The sequence below is a fragment of the Plecotus auritus genome (assembly GCF_963455305.1).
Source record: "Plecotus auritus genome assembly, chromosome: 4".
NCBI classification, from domain to species: Eukaryota; Metazoa; Chordata; class Mammalia; order Chiroptera; family Vespertilionidae; genus Plecotus; species Plecotus auritus.
This window is the reverse complement of record NC_137775.1, coordinates 57,534,268-57,555,804: the sequence shown is the minus strand read 5'-3', so window position 1 is coordinate 57,555,804 and position 21,537 is coordinate 57,534,268. Positions and strand designations below refer to the sequence as shown.

At 39.9% G+C, this 21,537-nt stretch overlaps 1 protein-coding gene across 2 annotated transcripts in view; it reads left to right on the top strand.

The window, feature by feature from the left end:
* The window catches only part of HTR1E (5-hydroxytryptamine receptor 1E), a 72,244-nt gene extending 51,591 nt beyond the window's left edge, over positions 1 to 20,653 (top strand). The window contains exon 2 of one of the 2 annotated variants that reach the window (XM_080666106.1): positions 19,070 to 20,653. In XM_080666106.1, coding sequence (XP_080522232.1) covers positions 19,256 to 20,353 — 1,098 coding nt within the window. In that variant the 5' untranslated portion in view covers positions 19,070 to 19,255 and the 3' untranslated portion in view covers positions 20,354 to 20,653. The remainder of the gene's footprint in view (positions 1 to 19,069) is intronic. The other variant, XM_080666107.1, reaches the window with a different exon arrangement.
* Positions 20,654 to 21,537: the final 884 nt, after the last annotated feature.

Below are 21,537 nucleotides of genomic sequence, written 5' to 3'. Positions count from 1 at the left end.
ACCTGTAATACTTTCAACAATAAAGATAAATTTTTTAAAAAAGGAAAAAACAGGGACACTACATTAAGCACTTAATTACAATTTTCTTGAATTGTTATTGACTTATTTATTTTGAGAGAGAGAGAGAGGAAGGGAGAGAGAAACATCAATTTGTTGTTCCACTTATTTATGCATTTATTTGTTGATTCTTGTATGTGCCCTGACTGAACATCGAACCCGCAACCTTGGCATATTGGGATGATGCTCTAACCAGTTGAGCTACCCAGCCAGGGCCTTAACTACAATTTCTTATAGGTTAAACCCTAAGTACTATAACAAAAATCCCTGAAATCTCAGTAGCTTGAACAACAGAATTTTATTTCTTTCTCAGATAAAGGTCCAGTTTGGGAACTGATTAACAGCTTGCTCTCCTCTACTTGGTGATTTCAGACAGGCTCCTTTGTCTTTTGGCCCTGCCACTGAAGGCCACATAATCTTCTGTGTTCAGCCAATGAAAGGAGAAAGCATGGGGAAACACCTCTGCTTCTTTAAAGCCATGGCCCAGAAGTAACACCCATTGCTTTTGCTCATATTTCATTGATGAGAAATAATGACAAAATCATAGCAATTTATTAACACCTGTTTTGTTCTGGATACTGTGTTAATAAAAAAAGACAGCACATGTGAAGTGACAATAATTAACTGCAATTTATTCACTCAATCATTCAACAAATGCTTATTGAACATCGATTGTGTGCCACTTTCAGGGCTGGAACTAAGGAATCAAGGATAATGCTTTCACACCAGTGTATGAGACAGGATTACAGGCCTGCACATGTTTAAGAGTTCCAATGTAGGAGCCCCAAACATAGAGTCTTCTCTGTCTCTTTTTTTCTCTAAAGAAAACTTCTGAGACAATTTGATCTTTGATATGTCCTTAAAAGGCATTAAAATGGTAATCAAAAGAAATGTAACAACATTGTGGGACTTCCTTATACTTACTTAAATTGTTTAGAATTTTTTTCATTACCTGTAGAAGGAACATCAAAATATTTTTAGAATGTCAGAGGGCTTGAGGAGAGAAACCAAGATGGCGGCATAGGTAAGCACCTAAACTGCTGCCTCGCACAACAATTTCAAAACTACAACTAAAAGACAGAACGGACACCATCCAGAACCACAGGAAAGCTGGCTGAGTGAAAATTCTACAACTAGAAGAAAAGAGAAAAGCTCACAGAGAATTGGAGGTATGGCAAAGGGTCTTTGTACACGCAGAGAGGAAGGGTGGCTGAGAGCCTGGCTGACTTTCTCTGGCGGAAGGGGGAAGGAAGCCCCTGACCGCACTGAACCCCAGTTCTGACTGCATTGAATCCCAGTCCTGGGCGAAAACCCGTGGACTCAGGCTCATACAGGGGGAGTCTGGACTGTCAGGTAGAGAGAAAGGCACCCAAAGACTCAGAGACCCGGGGGAGACCCGCGGGGCAGGGGTCTGGAGGCAAGCGTGCCAGTGTGCACAAAGGCTGCGGAGGTTGCCACAGGCTTTCCCTAACAGAAGGGAGTCGGAAGCTCCTGACTGCACTGAATCCCAGTTCTGACTGCACTGAACCCCAGTTCCAGGCGAGCCCCTGGGGACCCACGCTCTTACGGGGGGGATCTGGACTCTCGAGCGGAGACTCGGGAGCCGGGGAAGGCAGAGGTCTGGAGGCGCGCACCTCCCAGTGCGCACAAAGGCTGCGGGGGTTGCCACAGGCTTTCCCTAGTGGAAGGGAGTCAGAAGCTCCTGACTGCACTGAGCCCCAGTTCCTACTGCACTGAACCCCAGTTCCAAGCAAGCCCCTGGGGACCCATGCTCTTGTGGGAGGAATCTGGACTCTCGGGCAGAGACTCGGGAGCCAGGGAAGGCAGAGGTCTGAAGGCGCGCGCATGCACGCAAGGGCAAGGCTGACTGGAAGCCAAGACTGTCTGCTCTGCCCTGAGACTCCACCCCATCCAAGCTGAGCACAGAGGCTATTGCAGTTTGGCAAGTCTAATCCTATAAGGCTGTCTCCAGCACCGAACTTCTCCCAGCGTAGACACAGCTGATCCTTACAGCCAACTGGCCTGGAGGTCAATTCCTCCAGTGATACCAACAACAGTCAAGACTTAACTACAACAAGGCTGTACACACAGTCCACAAAGGGGTGCACCAAGAGTGTCCACCTCAGGTTAACTGGGGAGGCTGACCCACTGGGCCATATAGGAAACCTAGCACACAAACCTACCCTACCAACTCAGGGAAGCAGTGAAAATGCGGCATCAAAGAAACAGATCACAAATGAAAGAAATGGAGGAAAACAAACGACTGGATATAGAATTCAAAACCACGGTTATAAGGCTTTTTAAGAATATCCTAGAAAAGGCCGATAAATATAACGAGACCCTCGAAGATATGAAAAAGGACCAACTAGAAATTAAACATACACTAACTGAAATAAAAAATATTATACAGAGACCCAACAACAGACTAGAGGAACACAAGAATCAAGTCAAAGAACTGAAATACAAAGAAGCAAAAAACACTCAACCGGAAAAGCAAAAAGAAAAAAGAATCCAAAAAGTTGAAGATAGTGTAAGAAGCCTCTGGGACAACTTCAAGCATACCAACATCAGAATTATGGAGGTGCCAGAAGAAGAGAGAGAACAAGATACTGAAAACCTATTTGAAGAAATAATGACAGAAAACTTCACCCACCTGGTGAAAGAAATAGACTTACAAGTCCAGGAAGCGCACAGAACCCCAAACAAAAGGAATCCAAAGAGGACCACACCAAGACACATCATAATTAAAATGCCAAGAGCAAAAGACAGAGAGAGAATATTAAAAGCAGCAAGAGAAAAATAGTTAGTTCCCTACAAGGGAGCACCCATACGATTGTCAGCTGATTTCTCAACAGAAACTATGCAGGCCAGACGGGAGTGGCAAGAAATTTTCAAAGTGATGAATAGCAAGAACCTACAATCAAGATTACTCTACCCAGCAAAGCTATCATTCAGAATTGAAGGGCAGATAAAGAGCTTCACAGATAAGAAAAAGCTAAAGGAGTTCATCACCACCAAACCAGTATTATATGAAATGCTGAAAGGTATTCTGTAAGAAGAGGAAGAAGATAAAAGTAAAGATAAAAATTATGAACAACAAATACATATCTATCAACAAGTGAACCTAAAAATCAAGTGAATTAAAAACCTGAGGAACAGAATAATCTGGTGAATATAATAGAATCAGGGGCATAGAAAGGGAGTGGACTGATAATTCTCAGGGGGAAAAGGGTATGGGGGCGTTCAGGAAGAGACTGGACAAAAATCATACACCTATGGATGAGGACAGTGTGGGGGAGGTAAGGGCAGAAGGTGGGGTGAGAACCTGGTGGAGGGGAGCTATGGGGGGAAAAAGGAGAAACAATTGTAATAATCTGAATAAAGATTTATTTAAAAAAATATATTTTTAGAATGCCTGAGGCCTTTGTGTCTTGACTTGGTCTTAGATCTTTAAAAAAATATCTAAAGGAGTGTCAGAAAAGACCTCACTAAATGGGATAGGATTTGGGTGCCTTGGAAAGAGTAGGGTTCAAAGGAGGAGAGGAAATGAGGGAAGGTGTGTTAGGTCAAAGAACTTGAATTGGGCTAGTCAGTAGACAGGGTCAGGCTACCATTACGACCAGGAATGATCAGTTGTCATGGGGGGAGGTGGGATCCTCACTCAGCCTATGAGTTAGACAAATCAGGCCTGTCTTCCCTGGTGAGCTGTGAGCACCTCAAGGGCAAAGACCATAGTCATCCTTTAACTCCAATTGTAAGTGTCTACCCAGGTTTGGAGAATTGAATGAAATTGGTGTCTGGATTCACTTACTTCTTACAAACTCTATGGTAAGGGGGAAATTTTTAAATCAGATCTTGACTTCAAAAACCATGTGTTGTTGGGTTGGGATGGAAGGAAGGTGAACACTCTTATCAGATGGGATTGGAATGCTTCTGACTTTTATCACAAATTAAATTTCTTCTCTGTACATTTCTCCTTCTGCCAGCCCCACTTACTTTTGTGATAAATATGAGATATTTTTCTCCACACAGTCTTTACCCCAGAAAACTGCCATTATCTGTTCAACAAATGCTTATTGAACATGTTTATTCCTGAACATCTGAAGAATTGGGAAACTGTTAGTTAAAATTTATTGTGCCATTTGTCACATTTTGTAGAACAAATTCTGATAACATTTACAATTTCCAGTGTCTAGAGGGCTGCTACTTACTGTTTGTGCTGTTGTACAGAGAGGAGAAAAGTTATATCACCACCTTGTTGTGCTTCTCAAAAACTAGAAAAAAGTGGCATGGAGGGTCACAATCCTATCAGTTTTCTGATAAGAGCTTGAATTCACAAGCATGGTAACTGGAAGAATTTGGTTTTCTCTAGGTAGAATTGAGATTGAAATTAGACTGACTCAAAATGATGGCCCTCACAATCTTTGCTGCCATTTGGAAGGACAATGATTTTTTTTTTTTTAATTCTAGGGAAATAAAAATTCTTAGCTTTTCAGACACCAATTTAGGCCAATTACTTGTTATTGACCACTAATAATTCATAAGTGTCTTCTGCTGAGTCTAGACACCACCTCTGAATCAGCCTAACACTCCAGGAGCCAGCACCCACAAGTCGGAGTTTATATATGGTGAAATTATTTGCTTTTCCTATTATATCTGAAGTACTTCACCTGTAGCAGTTTGAGAAGAAAAAAATAAATATAATCCTATAATATTTACAGAAATATCAGTGCCCTTTAAAATTCTGATTAGTGCTACTAATCCCTATAGACTCTTTTAACACCGCTGGAAACTAGTGAAATCTAATTAACTATATCCTGGAAGGGACTGGTGGATAATAGCTTAGCAACTAAAAGGGATCATCAGAGATAAAAAATTTTAGAAGTCCTCTCAATGCCCTTAATAATTATAATATTGAAGAAGAAAAAAAGAAAAGGAGGCAAAAATTGACAAGATAAATATTGTAAATTTGGGAGTCAGACAATATAACTATAGGAAAGTCAAACCACATTTATTTTTTGAAACAAGACAGCCAAATACAAAGTAAACAAACAAATATAGGACAAAAAAAGCAAATACATAGGGTGCATACCCATAGCAAAAGTCACTTACCTTTTTCACAGAAATCTCACACTGAGCATATATGTATCCTTGGAAAATTCAACACATCACTTTGTGCAACCCCTGGTACATGAAATGAGACTTCACCCTAATCAGTTTGGCTCAGTGGATAGAGCGTTGGCCTTCAGACTGAAGGGTCCCAGGTTTTATTCCGGTCAAGGGCACATGCCTGGGTTGCGGGCTCAATCTCTAGTAGGGGCCTTGCAGGAGGCAGCTGATCAGTGATTCTCTCTTATCATGGATATTTCTATCTCTCTCTCCCTCTCCTTTCCTCTCTGAAATGAATAAAATTACATTTAAAAAAAAAATAATAAAGAAATGAGACTTCATTTTTATTCCCAGCCTTACTTCTGTTACCAAACTCCACCTAAGTTTTTCCTGTATATAGAAAACCAGGGCTCTCCATGGCACATGTGAGTCTTAAAACTTGCCACAAGTTAACAAGGCAGGTGCACTGGTACCATCCAACCTCCCAATAATAGCAATAGAACAACAAAACAATCTTATCTTTCTATAATACATATAAAGAGCTTTGTTAGCACTGTCCAATATAATTGAGGACAGTAATAGAAATGTTATATATGTTTTATCTAATCACATGTGTGACTATTGAACATTTGAAAAGTGGTACTAGTATAAGTGAGGAACTGATTTTTAATTTAATTTTAATATAAATAGTCATGTATGGTTGCCATGTTGGATAGCACATGTATGTATTATCGTTTTTGATCTTCATGATAACCTTGTGAAGTAGGTCATCTTCACTAAAAGGAGAAGGAAAGAAGTGCAGAGATGCTGAGTGACTTTGCCAGTGTTACAAAGCTAGAAAGTGACCAAAGTGTACTTGAATCCAGTGCTTTTGGAATCCAAGTTCTCAGCTCTTTTTATCAAACCTCATCAAGCTCAAGGCAAGTATGAATCGAGAGTACCATCTCCCCAAAATCAGTGGTTCTATACAACCCACTAAAACTTTACAATGGGCAGTACACTGCAAAGAACTAACTGGAAATCTGAGATTTTACCCTATCTGTAAGCTAACAAATGCCACAGTTACATGGAACAATCAGAAGACAGAAAACTCCTATGTCATAGAGTAACCGACTTGATTATAGTAATAGCAGTTGCCAGAATATTAGCATTTTTTTGCACCAATTTCCCAAGCTCAAATTCCCACCAAGTGATGCAAAGAGAGCTACATGACTCTTGCATGCAATGAGTGCATTACAGGTCACATACTGATCTTAGGGAAACAAAAGCTATATATATAAAAGGCTAAGCAACCAAATGGTAACTATGATGCACAATGACCACCAGGGGGCAGATGCTCAATGCAGGAGCTACTGAGCTGCAGTGACTTGGCAGCAGTGGTTCTCAGGTGATAAACTCTGGAACCAGAGAGGAAGGAGCCCAATTTCAGGGTGCATCACCTGAGAACTGCCCTCTCACAATTCGGGACCCCTCAGGGGATGTCGGAGAGCCGGTTCCAGCCCAATCCTCCACAGGCCAGGCCAAAGGACCCCACCTACCAGAGAGACCCCACTCACTCCGCAGATGCCCTTCAAGCTGAGCCGCAGCACCACCCCAGGTGCTGCCAGCCAGGGAGGGACAGCAGGAGGTTGGCTCCAGGGCATGTCCAGCCCTTCTCGCCCAGTCCCGCACCACTGGCCACCTTCTAATTAATTTCCTTTCAATGTGCATGAATCCGTGCACTGGTGCACTAGTCTTTTATAAAGGGCAGTAAGCATCCTGCCACTTACTCCAAAAGGGGCAGCTTGCTTTAGCATGCTAGACAGTAAGCATGCCTCCCTTTCCCAGTTCCTGTCATTCAAAGATATTCTTCATTTATTTTTTTATTTTTTATATATTTTTATTGATTTCAGAGAGGAAGGGGGAGGAAGAGAGAGACAGAAACATCAATGCTGAGAGAGAATCATTGATCTGCTGCCTCCTGCACACTCCCTACTGGGGATCAAGCCTGCAACCTGGGCATGTGCCCTGACCAGGAATAGAACTGTGACCTCTTGGTTCATAGGTTGATGTTCAACCACTGAGCCATACTGGTTGGGCTAGGCTATTCTTTATATAAATATCCTTGAAATGATAGTTTGGAGCAAAGTCAACCCCAAGATTTGCATAAATATCAGAGACCACACAGCACCCATGACTATTGAAAAATCAAGAGAAAGCCAGCCATCTAAAGAGAGGTAGCTAAATATCAACTTGAGAGTCGAAGCGTAGGGATAATGTATGTTTGATAGAAAGATTCTGTGTTTAAAGGTAAAACAGAAAATTAATGTGAAAGTAAATTTGAAAAATAGCAATATTACATAAATGTCAGAAACCCTTGGCATTTTTATTGGGCATCAACAGCACATCTTACCTAATAATAGACAAACATGTAAATTGACTGTACCTCTGCTACGCCCACAGCCAATCAGGAGTGAGTATGCAAATTAACCTGACAAAGCTAGAAGGTTAATTTGCATATACAGGTGCAGAGCAGCCAGGAGGGGCGGGACACCTGCTATGAGGGGGAGGGGAGGCAGTGCAGGGAGATACAGGAACAGTGCTCCGGCCAGGAGCAAGGACTTGCAGGCTCCCAGGCGGCTGGGAGCAAAGCCAGTGGAAGGAAGGCCTATTCTTGCATGAATATCGTGCAACAGGCCTCTAGTTTATAATATAATTTCCAAAGCTATAGGCTACTTTTCTCTTGGAACTGAAACATAAATACATGTGCATACCCTTCTTCCAGTCACCATAAAATCAGAGCATAAAAATCATAGGATGTTAGACCTGAAAGATGCTCTTCATTACTTCTGAGACCCAAAGGCATGGTGTATCTTTTTCAGGGACACATAACCAACCATCAATACATCCAGTACATCTGAGATGCATTCACAGGAGGTCTGTACTCTTGACCCTACCATTTCCATGCAACACACGAGCTCTTGCTTCTCAAGCTGAAGTATGTTTAGAAAAAGGCAGATACCTGCAAACCGCCCTTTGTAGGACATACTTTCAGAGGCAGCTGGGGCCATGCCAAGTGATCTAAGATAACAATGCTTCCCTAGGTGGAAGCACAGTGTGCAACTTTAGCCCTGAAGGCAGCTTAAATACTCATTCCACTGGGTCTGCCACAAAGGCACATTACACTGCAGATTTCAAAGAAAAATCTATGCACACACAGGAAGGTGCCTAGATCTCCTCTGAGGAATTGAGTACTTCAGTTGTGTCATTAAGCTGAGTTTTTTTTTAAAAAGTCATTTCTTTTTTTTTTTAATTTACTAATACAACCTCAAGCACCAGCTAGCTTAAACAACAGGTACTTCATAAAGTTCATTTTTTATTTTCCTTGGCTGAAAAGTAAATAACACTTCTACAGGTGCCCTTCATATTGAAAGGCTTTATTTGCCTGGAATAGACTCTCTATTGACTAAAACCTTACGTGTACTTCACAAGACAGATTGTTTTTCCCATCACCTTTTAAAGAGATGTAGCCTGTCCACAGGGGACAAAGGAAAACAAGACTCATAAAAGAGATGGTGCAACAGGAGCTGACCAATGGCCAAAGCTGGAACAGTTTGAACAATAAACAAGTGATGTGGTCTTGGATTATAACCCAAAGAATAAAATACATGTCCCTGGTCCATACTGACATAAATAGTAAATGATATAAATTGGTATCAAGAGCACTTTTCTAAAGGTAATTTCCTTAAAACTAGCAGCTACTATCCCCTTGGGACTGAATCATAAATGTATGTACATATAAATATAAATTACTGAAAGTAACTAAGTAGTAAAAAGACAAATCCCTTACAGAAGAATTCTAAATCATATATGTACATATTCCCCCCTCTTGGAGGTGGAGCTTAACCCCTCCCCCCCCTCCAATCCTTGAAGGTGGGCTAGCGTTATTGACTCACTTCTAAAAAACCAATTTGGGAGGGGAGAAACCAAGATGGCAGCATAGGTAAACACCTAAACTGCTGCCTCACACAACAATTTCAAAACTACAACTAAAAGACAAAATGGACATCATCCAGAACCACAGGAAGGCTGACTGAGTGGAAATTCTACAACTATAAGGAAAGAGAAAAGCACACTGAGACTCAGAGGAGCTGCAGGAGGCAGAGGTATCAAGGCACGAGCGCAGAGAGGGTGGGCAACTGAGTGCACGGCTGGCTTTCTCAAGCAGGAGGGAGACAAAAGCTCCCAACTGCACTGAACTCCAGTTCTAGGTGAGACTCTGGGGACCCAACTCATTTGGGGAGAAACTGGAATGTCTGGCAGCGGGTGAAACATCAAGGGCGGCTTTCTCTCAGAAGTGCTTGCAGCAATTACCACGGGACACTGAGACACAGGGGCCTATTAGGGCAGGGCTGAGGGAAACCAATACTGTCTGCTCCGCCCTGAGACTCTGCCCCATCCAAACTGAGCACAGAGGCTTTTGCAAGTCTTGTCTCATAAGGGTGTCTCCAGCATAGAAGTTCTCCCAGCGTAGACACAGCTGATCCTCACAGCCAATTGGCCTAGAGGTCAATTTCTCCCAGTGATACCAACAGAAATCAAGGCTTAACTACAACAAGACTGTGCACACAGCCCACAAATGGGTGCACCAAGAGTGTCCACCTCAGGTAACTGGGGAGGCTGAGCCACTGGGCCCTATAGGACACCTACCACACAAAGCCACTCTATCAACTCAGGGTAGCAACCAAAATGTAGAGACAAAGAAACAGATCACAAATGAAAGAAATGGAGGAAAGCAAACGACTGGGTATAGAGTTCAAAACCACGGTTATAAGGTTTTTCAAGAATTTCCTAGAAAAGGATGATAAATTTAGTGAGACCCTCAAGGATATGAAAAAGGACCAACTAGAAATTAAGCATACACTGAAATAAAAAATATTATACAGAGATCTAACAGCAGACTAGAGGATCACAAGAATCAAGTCAAAGATCTGAAATACAAAGAAGCAAAAAACAGTCAACCGGAAAAGCAAAAAGAAAAAAGAATCCCAAAATATGAAGATAGTGTAAGGAGCCTCTGGGACAACTTCAAGCGTACCAACATCCGAATTATGGGGGTGCCAGAAGAAGAGAGAGAGCAAGATACTGAAAACCTATTTGAAGAAATAATGACAGAAAACTTGCCCCATCTGGTGAAAGAAATAGACTTACAAGTCCAGGAAGCGCACAGAACCCCAAACAAAAGGAATCCAAAGAGGACCACACCAAGACACATCATAATTAAAATGCCAAGAGCAAAAGACAAAGAGAGAATATTAAAAGCAGCAAGAGAAAAACAGTTAGTTACCTACAAGGGAGCACCCATATGACTGTCAGCCTATTTCTCAACAGAAACTATGCAGGCCAGACAGGAGTGGCAAGAAATATTCAAAGTGATGAATAGCAAGAACCAACAACCAAGATTACTCTACCCAGCAAAGCTATCATTCAGAATTGAAGGGCAGATAAAGAGTTTCACAGATAAGAAAAAGCTAAAGGAGTTCATCACCACCAAACCAGTATTATATGAAATGCTGAAAGGCATTCTCTGCGAAGAGGAAGAAGAAGAAAAAGGTAAAGATAAAAATTATGAACAACAAATACATATCTAGCAACAAGTGAATCTAAAAATCAAGTGAATAAAAAGCATCAGATGAACAGAATAAACTGGTGAATATAATAGAATCAGGGGCATAGAAAGGGAGTGGACTGACAATTCTCAGGGGGAAAGGGGTGTGGGGGGTGCGGGAAGGGACTGGACAAAAATCATACACCTATGGATGAGGACAGTGGTGGGGGCGGAGGTAAGGGCAGAGGGTGGGGTGGGAACTGGGTGGAGGGGAGCTATGGGGGGGAAAAGAGGAACGATTGTAATAATCTGAACAATAAAGATTTATTAAATTTAAAAATAAAAACGAGTTGGGAAAGGGAAAAATAGAATCCTGGCAAACGCTCCCTTAACCAAGTGACGAATGTTAACACCTCCATTGGTGTCATGGATGTTATGTACTCCTGATGGGATGTAATGAAAGGGGCACTTTACCTCCACGGTACTGTATTCTTTCCTAAAAACCCATACCCCAGTTTAATCATGAAAAAAACATCAGACAAACCAATTTGGGTGATATTCTCAGGATACCTGGCCAAGACCATTAAGGACCTGAAAAACAAGCAAAGATTGAGAAATTGTCACAGACCAAAGACCACTGAGAAGATATAACTAATTACAATGTGGATACCATGGATTGAAACAGAGAGAGGACATTAATGGAAAAACTGGTTAAATCCAAAGATAGTCTGGAATTTAGTAATGAATCAATGCAGCTTTCTTAGTTTTGATAAATGTACTATGATAATGTAGTAAGTTAACAATGGATGAAATAGGTGAGGGGTATACAGAAACTGCCTATTTGTCTTTACAACTTTTCTATAAATCTAAAATTATACCAAAATTTAAATATTTATTGAAAAGTTGATACCACAAATTTATCTTATTGTATGCTCCTGCCTGGAGCATGGCAGAATTTTATAGCTAATGAATTGCCAAATCCAAGAAGCACAGTTAAAGGGTTTAGAAAGCTAAATGAGTTCAACAGCCAGGGGTGGAGTGGCAACAACAGACTGTAGAATGAAAGAAAAAGCACTGAACAAACTAAGTATTATTTGTGTAGTAGTCTGAGAAGCAGAATATGTTCTGATCATAACAAAAATTGAGGTCTTCCTCTTTAGGTCAGCAAAAGTGGTAAGGTAAAAGCCCAAACCAATATGTAAACCAGAGTACACAGAAACACAACTGTGTGTTGGCTATCCAAAAAGGACTATTTTTAATGGTAGAAAAGACTCAGATGAAAAATATGTTTTAGACAAATTTCTCAAATATGTTTTAGACAAATTCCTCAAATTCTCTTTATGAGTTATTTAAGATATTATTATAATACCCAACTTTTATATTATTATCACCAAAGTACTAAAATCACTTGGCCAATAAATTGTATCAAGTTCATGGCACCCAGTCCTCTAAATTACTTTCTATTTTCCCTCAGGCATTTAACTCTGAAGATTTCATTCCCTACGCAACCTCTCTACTCCATCCATCACATCTACAGATTCCCTGGCCTCATTAAAGAATTCTCAACCACCTTCTTGCATTTGGCACCTTTTCTGGATTTGTCTTCTAAATAATCTCTTCAAAATGACATTTTGAATGAATGGACCTGATTTATGAGTAAGGGGGTATATATCTGCTTTCCACGTAAGCTTTATGTCAATGGGGGAAACTACCTGTATAACTTGCCCCTTTTCTCCTCATCTTTGCTTAGAAACAAGCAAAAGATCCAAGGAAAACATGGGCATAGTTTGTGACATATGTTCTTAAAGTCTAATTCACAAGACAACTATGAATGTTTACTAAGGAACTATGTCAAGTGGGCTGACAAGTGCATAATATTTTGATCAATATATATTGGGTTTGCATTACATTTCATCACTTTTACCACTGAAGAATAAATTTTAAAGGGCTAGATTAAACATTCAAAGACACAAACACAAGTAAATACCCCTTAGTTCAATATGGAGATAAAATATCCATTAGTATGTCAACACATGAACATGCTTAGCAAACAATAGACTGAACAAATGTTTATTGAGTACTTAGGTGTCAGGAAATGTGCAAGTACTTTGGCAGGTGCTATCCCATTTTATTCTCTCTCAAATACATAAGGTAGGTAAAATCATCTTCATCTTTTCAAATTGTGAGACCAAACTTCCAAAGATTGATCACCCAAAGGATAATTGATGTGTTACTTAAATAAAATAATATTAGCCACTTTCACTGACAAACTCCAAAATATTACTGGTTTAATAAAATAAAATGTTATTTCTCACTTATATCATTATCTAATGCAAGCCAGAAGGGGACCCATGATACTTCCATCCCATCCAACTGAGGAATAGAGACTGAGCATAGGGATGGTTCATTAGAAGTTTTTGTAGACCAGGCCTAAAAGTGCCACATACCACTTCTGCTTACTTTCCATTCCCCCAAAATGACACCTATTCCATTAATATGGAAAGACTAAATGTTTTCTCCCAAGATAAAATATAAGATAAAAATGTCTATTCTCACTACTGATAATCAACATAGTATTGGAAGGTCTAGCTACTTCAATAAGGCAAGAAAAGGCGTACAGATGAGAGAGAAGAAATAAAAGTGTTCCAATTTGCAAATGACATGATCATCTATGTAGAAAACTCCAAGAATCTACTCCAAAAGTCCTATTTAGTCCTATAATTAATAAGTGAATTAAGCAAGGTTGCATAACATGAGATCAACACACAAAATCAATTACATTTCTATATTATAAAAATAAACATGCGGAAACTGCAATTAAAAACACGATGCCATTTACATTCACTCCAAAGAAAATCAAATACTTAGATATAAATTTAACATAACATGTGCAGGAGTTTATGCTAAAATTTATAAAATACTAAGGACATAAAAGGAAACTTGAAGAATAAATAAAAAGATGATAGAATTAAAACCAAGTACATCAATAACTACATTAAGTTTAAATGATCAAAATATCCTAATGAAAAGGAAGAGAATGTCAGATCAGATAAAATGCAAAACCTAAGTAGACGTTGTCTATTAAACATAGATAGGCTAAAAGTAGAAGGATAGAAAAAAAACACATACTAACATTAATTAAAAGAAAGTTGGAATAGCTATCTTAATATCATACAAAATAAACATCAGAATATTATAAGGGACAAATGGACACATTACATAATGATGTAAGGGTCAATTCATCAAGAAGACATAATTCTAAATGAGTAAGTATCTAATAACAGATCTTCAAAACACATGACTCAGAAATTAATAGAACTTGCCCGGCCGGTGTGGCTCAGGGTTCGACTTCTGATCAGGACACATGTTTTGATTATGGTAGCACTGTAGTATAATTTGAAGTTAGATAACATGATACCTCCAGCTTCTTTCTTTTTCTCAGAATTTGTTTGGCTATTTGGAGTCTTTTGTGGTTCCATACAAATCTGATGATTTCTCATTCTATTTCTTTAAAATTCTCATTCTATTTCTTTAAATTTCTCATTCTATTTCTTTGATGGGAATTGCATTAAATTTATATATTGCTTTGGGTAATATGGCCATTTTAACTATGTTGATTCTTCTAATCCATGAGCATGGAATATTTTTCCATTTTGTTGTTACTTTTTCCATCACTTTTAATAATTCTTTGTAATTTTCAGTATATAGGCCTTCTGTGTTCTTTGTTAAGTTTATTCCTACGTATTTTATTCTTTTGGTAGTAATTGCAAAAGGAATTTTTTTTCATTTTGACAAATGATTTTATATGTGGACTTCTGTCCAGAATATATAAACATCTCCTTAAACTATATGTACTCTGTTTTGTTTGAACTTTACAATGATAATGTTTTCCTATTAGTATGAATATAATAAACTCATAACAACTACATTATGTCCCAATCACAGTTTAAATAAATGAATAGGAACCCACACTCTAATATCTCCTTTACATCTTCCTTTGCTCCTACTGAAGATCAAATTGAGAAACATTCTACTATCCACCCTTCCTTTGCTTGGACAGACAAAAAAAAAAATATTTGTGAAGGCTGAGGAAGTGAATTTAACAAACAATTAGATAAAATTAGTAATATGAGGGCAAGCTGTCACTCCTGAAATAACAAAAAAATAAGTTGGCAAATATTGGAGAGTTTGTCTAAAAATGATTTAAAGAACTTTGGGCAAAATGAAAACAACCAAAGAAGTGATGAAAGAATATGGTGAATTATTAATAGTTATTGAAAACCAATAGAAAACTAGATAAGATAGTGAAATTAAAAGTAAGTTGAGTCCTAGCTGGCGTGACTCAGTGGATAGACCATTGGCCCACAAACCAAAGGGTCACAGGTTGATTCCCAGTCAAGAGCACGTACTTGGGTTTGATCCCAGCCCTGGTTAGGCATGTGCAGGAGACAACCAAGATATCTCTCTCTCTCTCTCTCTCTCTCTCTCTCTCTCTCTCTCTCTCTCTCTCCCCTCTCTCTCTCTCTCTCTTGAATTTCCCCTCCCTCCCTTCCACTCTCTCTAAAAATTAGTGAAAAAAATATCCTCAGGTGAAGATTTTAACAAACAAATCAAAAAAATGAGTTGAGTGTGCTCATGGCCTCCCTCATCTCCCTGATGCTCTGACCGTCACTGGGACAGTATCACCAGAGGCTCTGGCTAATGGGAGCAGCATGCACTAACCACTTGGTTTAGAGTGATTCTCTCCTACTCCTCATTTTTTTAATGAAAAATCATTGAAATACGGTTTTGGACTACACTGGTACTTTCCATGTCATAATTAGAGCAGAAACTGAAAGTCACAAACCTCCAAGAAGCTCCTGCATCAACTCCGGATAGGCTATGTCTGTTTTAACTATGATTATTGCAGTTAATTTTCCATTCTGATGGACTAATAAAAGTTTGCTGTGTTTTTGTTAATATTTGTATTGGTTCTGCAGAATGTGTCTTGAGTTAAGTGTTAATATAGTCCTTCCTCCCCTACTACATGAAAAGCTAAAGAGACCTAAGAGATTTTCGGGGACTATTTAACCAGCACTGTTCGAATTAGAAATCATACTACCTCCTAAGGAGTTGGTAGTGATTATAACCATGTGTCATTTCCTTAAGAAGGTTAAAAGGAAGCCAAGACAATTGAGGTTAGATCATTTTTTTAGTATGGCTGTTTCTTTGGCCTCTTCACTGCCCCCAGTATGATCCCTTAAATTACTCAAGAAAACCTCCTTCCTTTGGGGTCCCCAGGCCCCACTGACTGACTACCAGCCTCCTCCGTTACTGCTTTCCTGCTTCCTCTTTTACATTTCACTACAAAAATGCTCTTTGTCCCAATGTAAAGGATACGGAGTGCAGCACCAAAGAAAATAACAAATAGCCTAGGTAAAATGAACACAACCGGGACCCCATATCTCCTCCACAGTTACTACCTTATTTTTCTGCTCCCCTTATCAGCAAAACTCTTAAATTGCTCTTATTCACTCTCTAGTTCCGCTCCTCCAGTTCTTTCTTGGAACTACATTCAGCCTTTGATCACTCTTTCTTATTTGATACACTTTCTTCACATGCAATGGAATGATCCGCCATCATTCTCTTCCACCTCGGTAGCTGTTCTTTGCTGTGTGGGTTCCTCCTTACCTACCTGACCTTTAAAGCAGTGAAGAGCTCCAGGGCCCAATTCAATCCAACTCACCCCACCATTCCAAAGAATGTGTCAGTATGAAATAAAAGATGGCAAGCTGGATGTGTGCAGAAGTTTGGGGGACTGACAGCACAAGGATACAAAACCTAACTCCTGCTCTGCAAGGCTTGGGCACAAAATAAACCAGGAAGTCACATTAAAGAGCTAACAGTGTCGGTCCCACCAAGCGGCAATGTTTTTGCTAATTTAACTAGAGGGAGTTAAAAAGATGAATCAGGCACACACCCCACCCTCCGGAAATGTATAGTCTGCTGAGGGGGAAATGAAAAATAGTTACAAAATAGGAACTAAATGGTGTCATCAGAGAAATGATAATTAGAAGTTATGGGAGCTCAGAAAAATAGAGCAGCTTTTAAAAGTTCTATGAAGCTGAATTATTTCTGATTATTTTTACTGCATGCTTTCAAAATAATTACATTTCTTAATTGCCTCTATTATCAAATAGAAATTTCTAAAGTTTTCTGTCCCTTATTCATGCTGTTCTCTATACTCAATCTTACAGGCTCAGTTGGAAAGCCTTTCAATTGAGAACTATTCATTCCGGCAAACCTCAAGAACCCAAGAAAAACATAACTATAGATTAATATTTACAGAAAAAATTATTTAATTTTATTAAAGAAAAAGAGGTCAAAATTGAGAAATAAACATATGGGACACAGGGGAAAATAGAGAGAGGTTGCCCCAAGCAGCTGGCAGCTGGCAGTTGGCTCAGCTGCAATCGGAAGCCAGGTCTGTCTGATTCCAGAGCCCATACTTTTTCAATGTTTAAGCCTGGTCTCAAACGTAAATGCACATTTAAACTGATTATAAAAGGAGGGCAAGGTACCGGTGGGAAAAACAAAACACATCCAATTTACAAGAAAAAGGGGATTGTTGGTAGAACAAGTCCCTTGGAAGAACTAGAGAAACACAAGACATCCGAAAGAGGGTAGTCCGCAGAAAACACTGTAAAAGCATAATGGAAACAGAGGCAGAATGTTTCTCTTTTAACTGCTGAAAGACAGAAACTGTCTTTAAAACAAATGCTCTATTTTTGGTCTTTAGTGAAGTCATTATTGTTTTCTTTCAGTTTCTATATCTAAAGGATAAATGACACCTATCTCCCCTCTTTTCACTTAGGCTAGAGATTTTTATTCCTGCCCCCTGACTTCTTGTCCCCCCTCCACCCAAAGAACCTCACCACTTTCACTCCCATTCACACACCGCTCACCTGCTTCTGCCCTCATCTTTTGCTGAAATCATTGTGTCTGTTAGCCCTAATCTACATCATCTTAAAAATGATGAAACAGCAGTTTTTCTTCAGTTTTCCTGGACCTAAACCATAGAGTCTAATCAAATTATTTGATTGGTGTTCTGACCAGCAGCCATTAGCTGTGAATATCTCTATGTGGGTTTTCATTGTCTTGTGAATATACATTTATATTTAACTTTACTTTTTAAAAATTCCTTACAGCTATGCATTCAGTAAGTGTCACTATCTCATTCACTACCCAACTTAATCATAGCTATCCAAAAAATAGGGATGGATAGATAGATAGATAATAGAAATAGAACAGAAATATTCACCAAAGCTAAACACACTTTTTAAATGCAGAGATCTTCGAGCTTAGGATGGTGCTCCTTCACAGTGGGTTTACTGTATTACTCTAAGAACAATTTGTCATGAGCATCAAAGTAACCTGATAAGCTTTTCTCTCTCTTTTCTCCATTGAAGTGCACAGTTGGATATATAAAATGTCAGAAATAATTAGACAAAATCGAACAATCCCACTGAGACACTAAAATATCTCTGGAGTTGAATATTTGCTATGAAACTATAAAATCTGTTTTGGAGGATGCTTATTACAAACAATTTTAATTTTTCAATGTAATGGTCCCAAATAAGCATGATATAATGTGAACGTATTTTTTCAAATGTAAAAGAAAGCCTTTTATATATAAACTAGAGGCCCGATGCACAAATATTCATGCAAGAATAGGCCTTCCTTCCCCTGGCTGCTGGCACCAGCTTCCTTCTGGCACCCAGGACCTGGGCTGCTTTGCTCTGGCTGCTGCCAGGCATCTGGGACCGGGACTGCTTTGCTCTGGCCGCTGCTGCCACCCATAGGGGGCGTGCTCTGAGCCGTGCCATGGCCACTCAGAGCATGCTCCCACCCCTGGTGTGTGTCCGCTGGGGCTGGGGGCTACACTCAGTCCCCTCCCGCCCATGTGCGCATGCAGCTCCTCCTGAGCAGTTGTCATGCAGCCCCCTCCTGAGCCAGTCGTGATGCCCAGCTAATTTGCGTATTACCTGTTTATATAAATAGATGTGTACTGTGTATAAAAGAATAAATATAAATAAGAAAGAAATTCAGGTGGAAAACAGACTTAAATTTGGTAATGTCTTTATCAGAAAGTGTTTGGGTACTTTAAAAAAGTATCCATTGAGGAATAATGTAAAGATGAAGTTTACATTCAGAGAGGGAAAAGAAAGTTATATCAAAATTGTGTAAACATTTTATTAATACCAACATATTATCACATACTACAGGAAAAACAATATGGTTTTTTCATTAATTAACCAGGAGCATACTATTTTCCAGGACCCCTCCATTCAGAAGAGATGCTGTGGTGCTTTCCTTTACCCACCCAAAATGGAACACAGGAGACTACATAGCTGAAGAAATTACAACCTCCCCACAAATGAGGGACATTCAAGTCTAAGTAGTTTCCAGCTGAAGGAAAATAACCAACAGCTTCTTCATAGGGTCGACTGGAACGGGGAAAACATGAATATCACTAACTGTACCTCAGAAGCCAGTGTGGCTGGGAGAGCCAAGACCATCACTGAGAAGATGCTCATATCCATGACTCTGGTCATCATCACCATCCTGACCATGTTGCTAAACTTGGCCGTGATCATGGCCATCTGCACCACCAAGAAGCTCCACCAGCCCGCCAACTACCTGATCTGTTCTCTGGCCGTGACAGACCTCCTGGTGGCAGTGCTAGTCATGCCCTTGAGCATCATGTACATTGTCATGGACAGCTGGAAGCTAGGGTACTTCATCTGCGAGGTGTGGCTGAGTGTGGACATGACCTGCTGCACCTGCTCCATCCTCCATCTCTGTGTGATTGCCCTGGACAGGTACTGGGCCATCACCAATGCTATTGAGTATGCCAGGAAGAGGACCGCCAGGAGGGCAGGACTGATGATCCTCACTGTCTGGACGATCTCCATCTTCATCTCCATGCCCCCTCTGTTCTGGAGGAGCCACCGCCAACTCAGCCCGCCCCCCAGTCAGTGCACCATCCAGCATGACCATGTCATCTACACTATTTACTCCACTCTTGGGGCATTTTATATCCCCTTGACTTTGATACTGATTCTCTATTACCGGATTTACCACGCAGCCAAGAGCCTTTACCAGAAAAGAGGGTCAAGCCGGCACTTAAGCAACAGAAGCACAGACAGCCAAAATTCATTTGCGAGTTGTAAACTTACACAGACTTTCTGTGTGTCTGACTTCTCCACCTCAGACCCTACCACAGAGTTTGAAAAGTTCCACACCTCCATCAGGATCCCTCCCTTTGACAATGATCTAGATCACCCGGGAGAGCGCCAGCAGATCTCTAGTACCAGGGAGCGCAAGGCAGCACGCATCCTGGGGCTGATTTTGGGTGCATTCATTTTGTCATGGCTGCCATTTTTCATCAAAGAGTTGATTGTAGGTCTGAGCATCTATACTGTGTCTTCTGAAGTGGCCGATTTTTTTACATGGCTTGGTTATGTTAATTCTCTGATCAACCCTCTGCTCTACACTAGTTTTAATGAAGACTTTAAGCTGGCTTTTAAAAAGCTCATTAGGTGCCGAGAACATACTTAGATTGTAAAAAACCAAAAGGCATGAATTTGACCAGCCTCCTGCGCTGATGGGGTTAATTCTTGAACATTGTTGGTTCAGGAGAGTTTGTAAGTATGTGTGGTCTTGTTTTATTCGTTTGTTCTGTTTTGTTTGAGGCTTGTTATTTGGTGTGCTGTTTTCTACTTCTGGTCTTGTTTGTGGTACATAATTTCAAATAAACATTATCATACAAAAACAGGTATTTCATAAAAGTAATAATAAAGTGAACTAGTAAATACTTTTTATTAGCCATTTCAGTGAACCCTGCAATTAAAGAATGTCAAAATAAATCTTTATTTGCAGAATTCCTTATTACTTATAAATCAAATGTCTGATAACTGGTCCTCGAGTGGCATTAAATCCGAGGTTATGGCTCCAAATGCTTACAAATTCCAAGGGGTATTGCATGCCTACACAAAGCACACAAAAGGGATGTGCTGCCATCTACTGCTTGCAGACATGAGCCAAAACCATTTACTCTGACTACATAGCTCACTCCTTTCAAGCATAAATAGTACAGATAGCGTGCCTTTTCAGTTCCTGATTATATAAGCTTCATCATTCTCTAAAAAGAACCTAGAGTGAATAATTTCCTAGTTCTTTGATTATGAATATGAAACATAAGCAAATAAGAAATAATCTAAATCTGTTTTAGTCAATGAGTTGCTATAATACTTGAAAGACACATGGGGTCTCCTCCCATTCTAAGTGTCCCAGGTAAGACTCAAATACATTCTCTCACTCTAGCAGGAGTAAGGTGAGAGTACATGTCAAATTTGGGGAACTTTGAATGGGGTGCAGTGATTAAATGAGGGGATATATTATCTGAAGAACTTTATTGGAGAAAGTTACTAATGCAATTGTGCAACTGAAAAAGAAAACTAAAAGTTGAACATTTATGTTTATAGCAAAGGCCACCCATCAGGAAACAAGTATGGAATTGTGTCTCCTAGAATCTCCATGGCATCCATGCCAGGAGGCTGGATGGGGAGACATGTGGCCACACTATGGCCTGACTCAGCCTCCCCTGGCCTGGAGTGACCACTCTAAGTCATGTGGAGGAGCTCATCACTAAATTGAGAGTGATAACAGAGAGGACTGAAAGTTTGTAAAGTCTTGTATACACCTAAGAAAGTGACTATTCTAAACCTCTGCTCCTTGTCTTT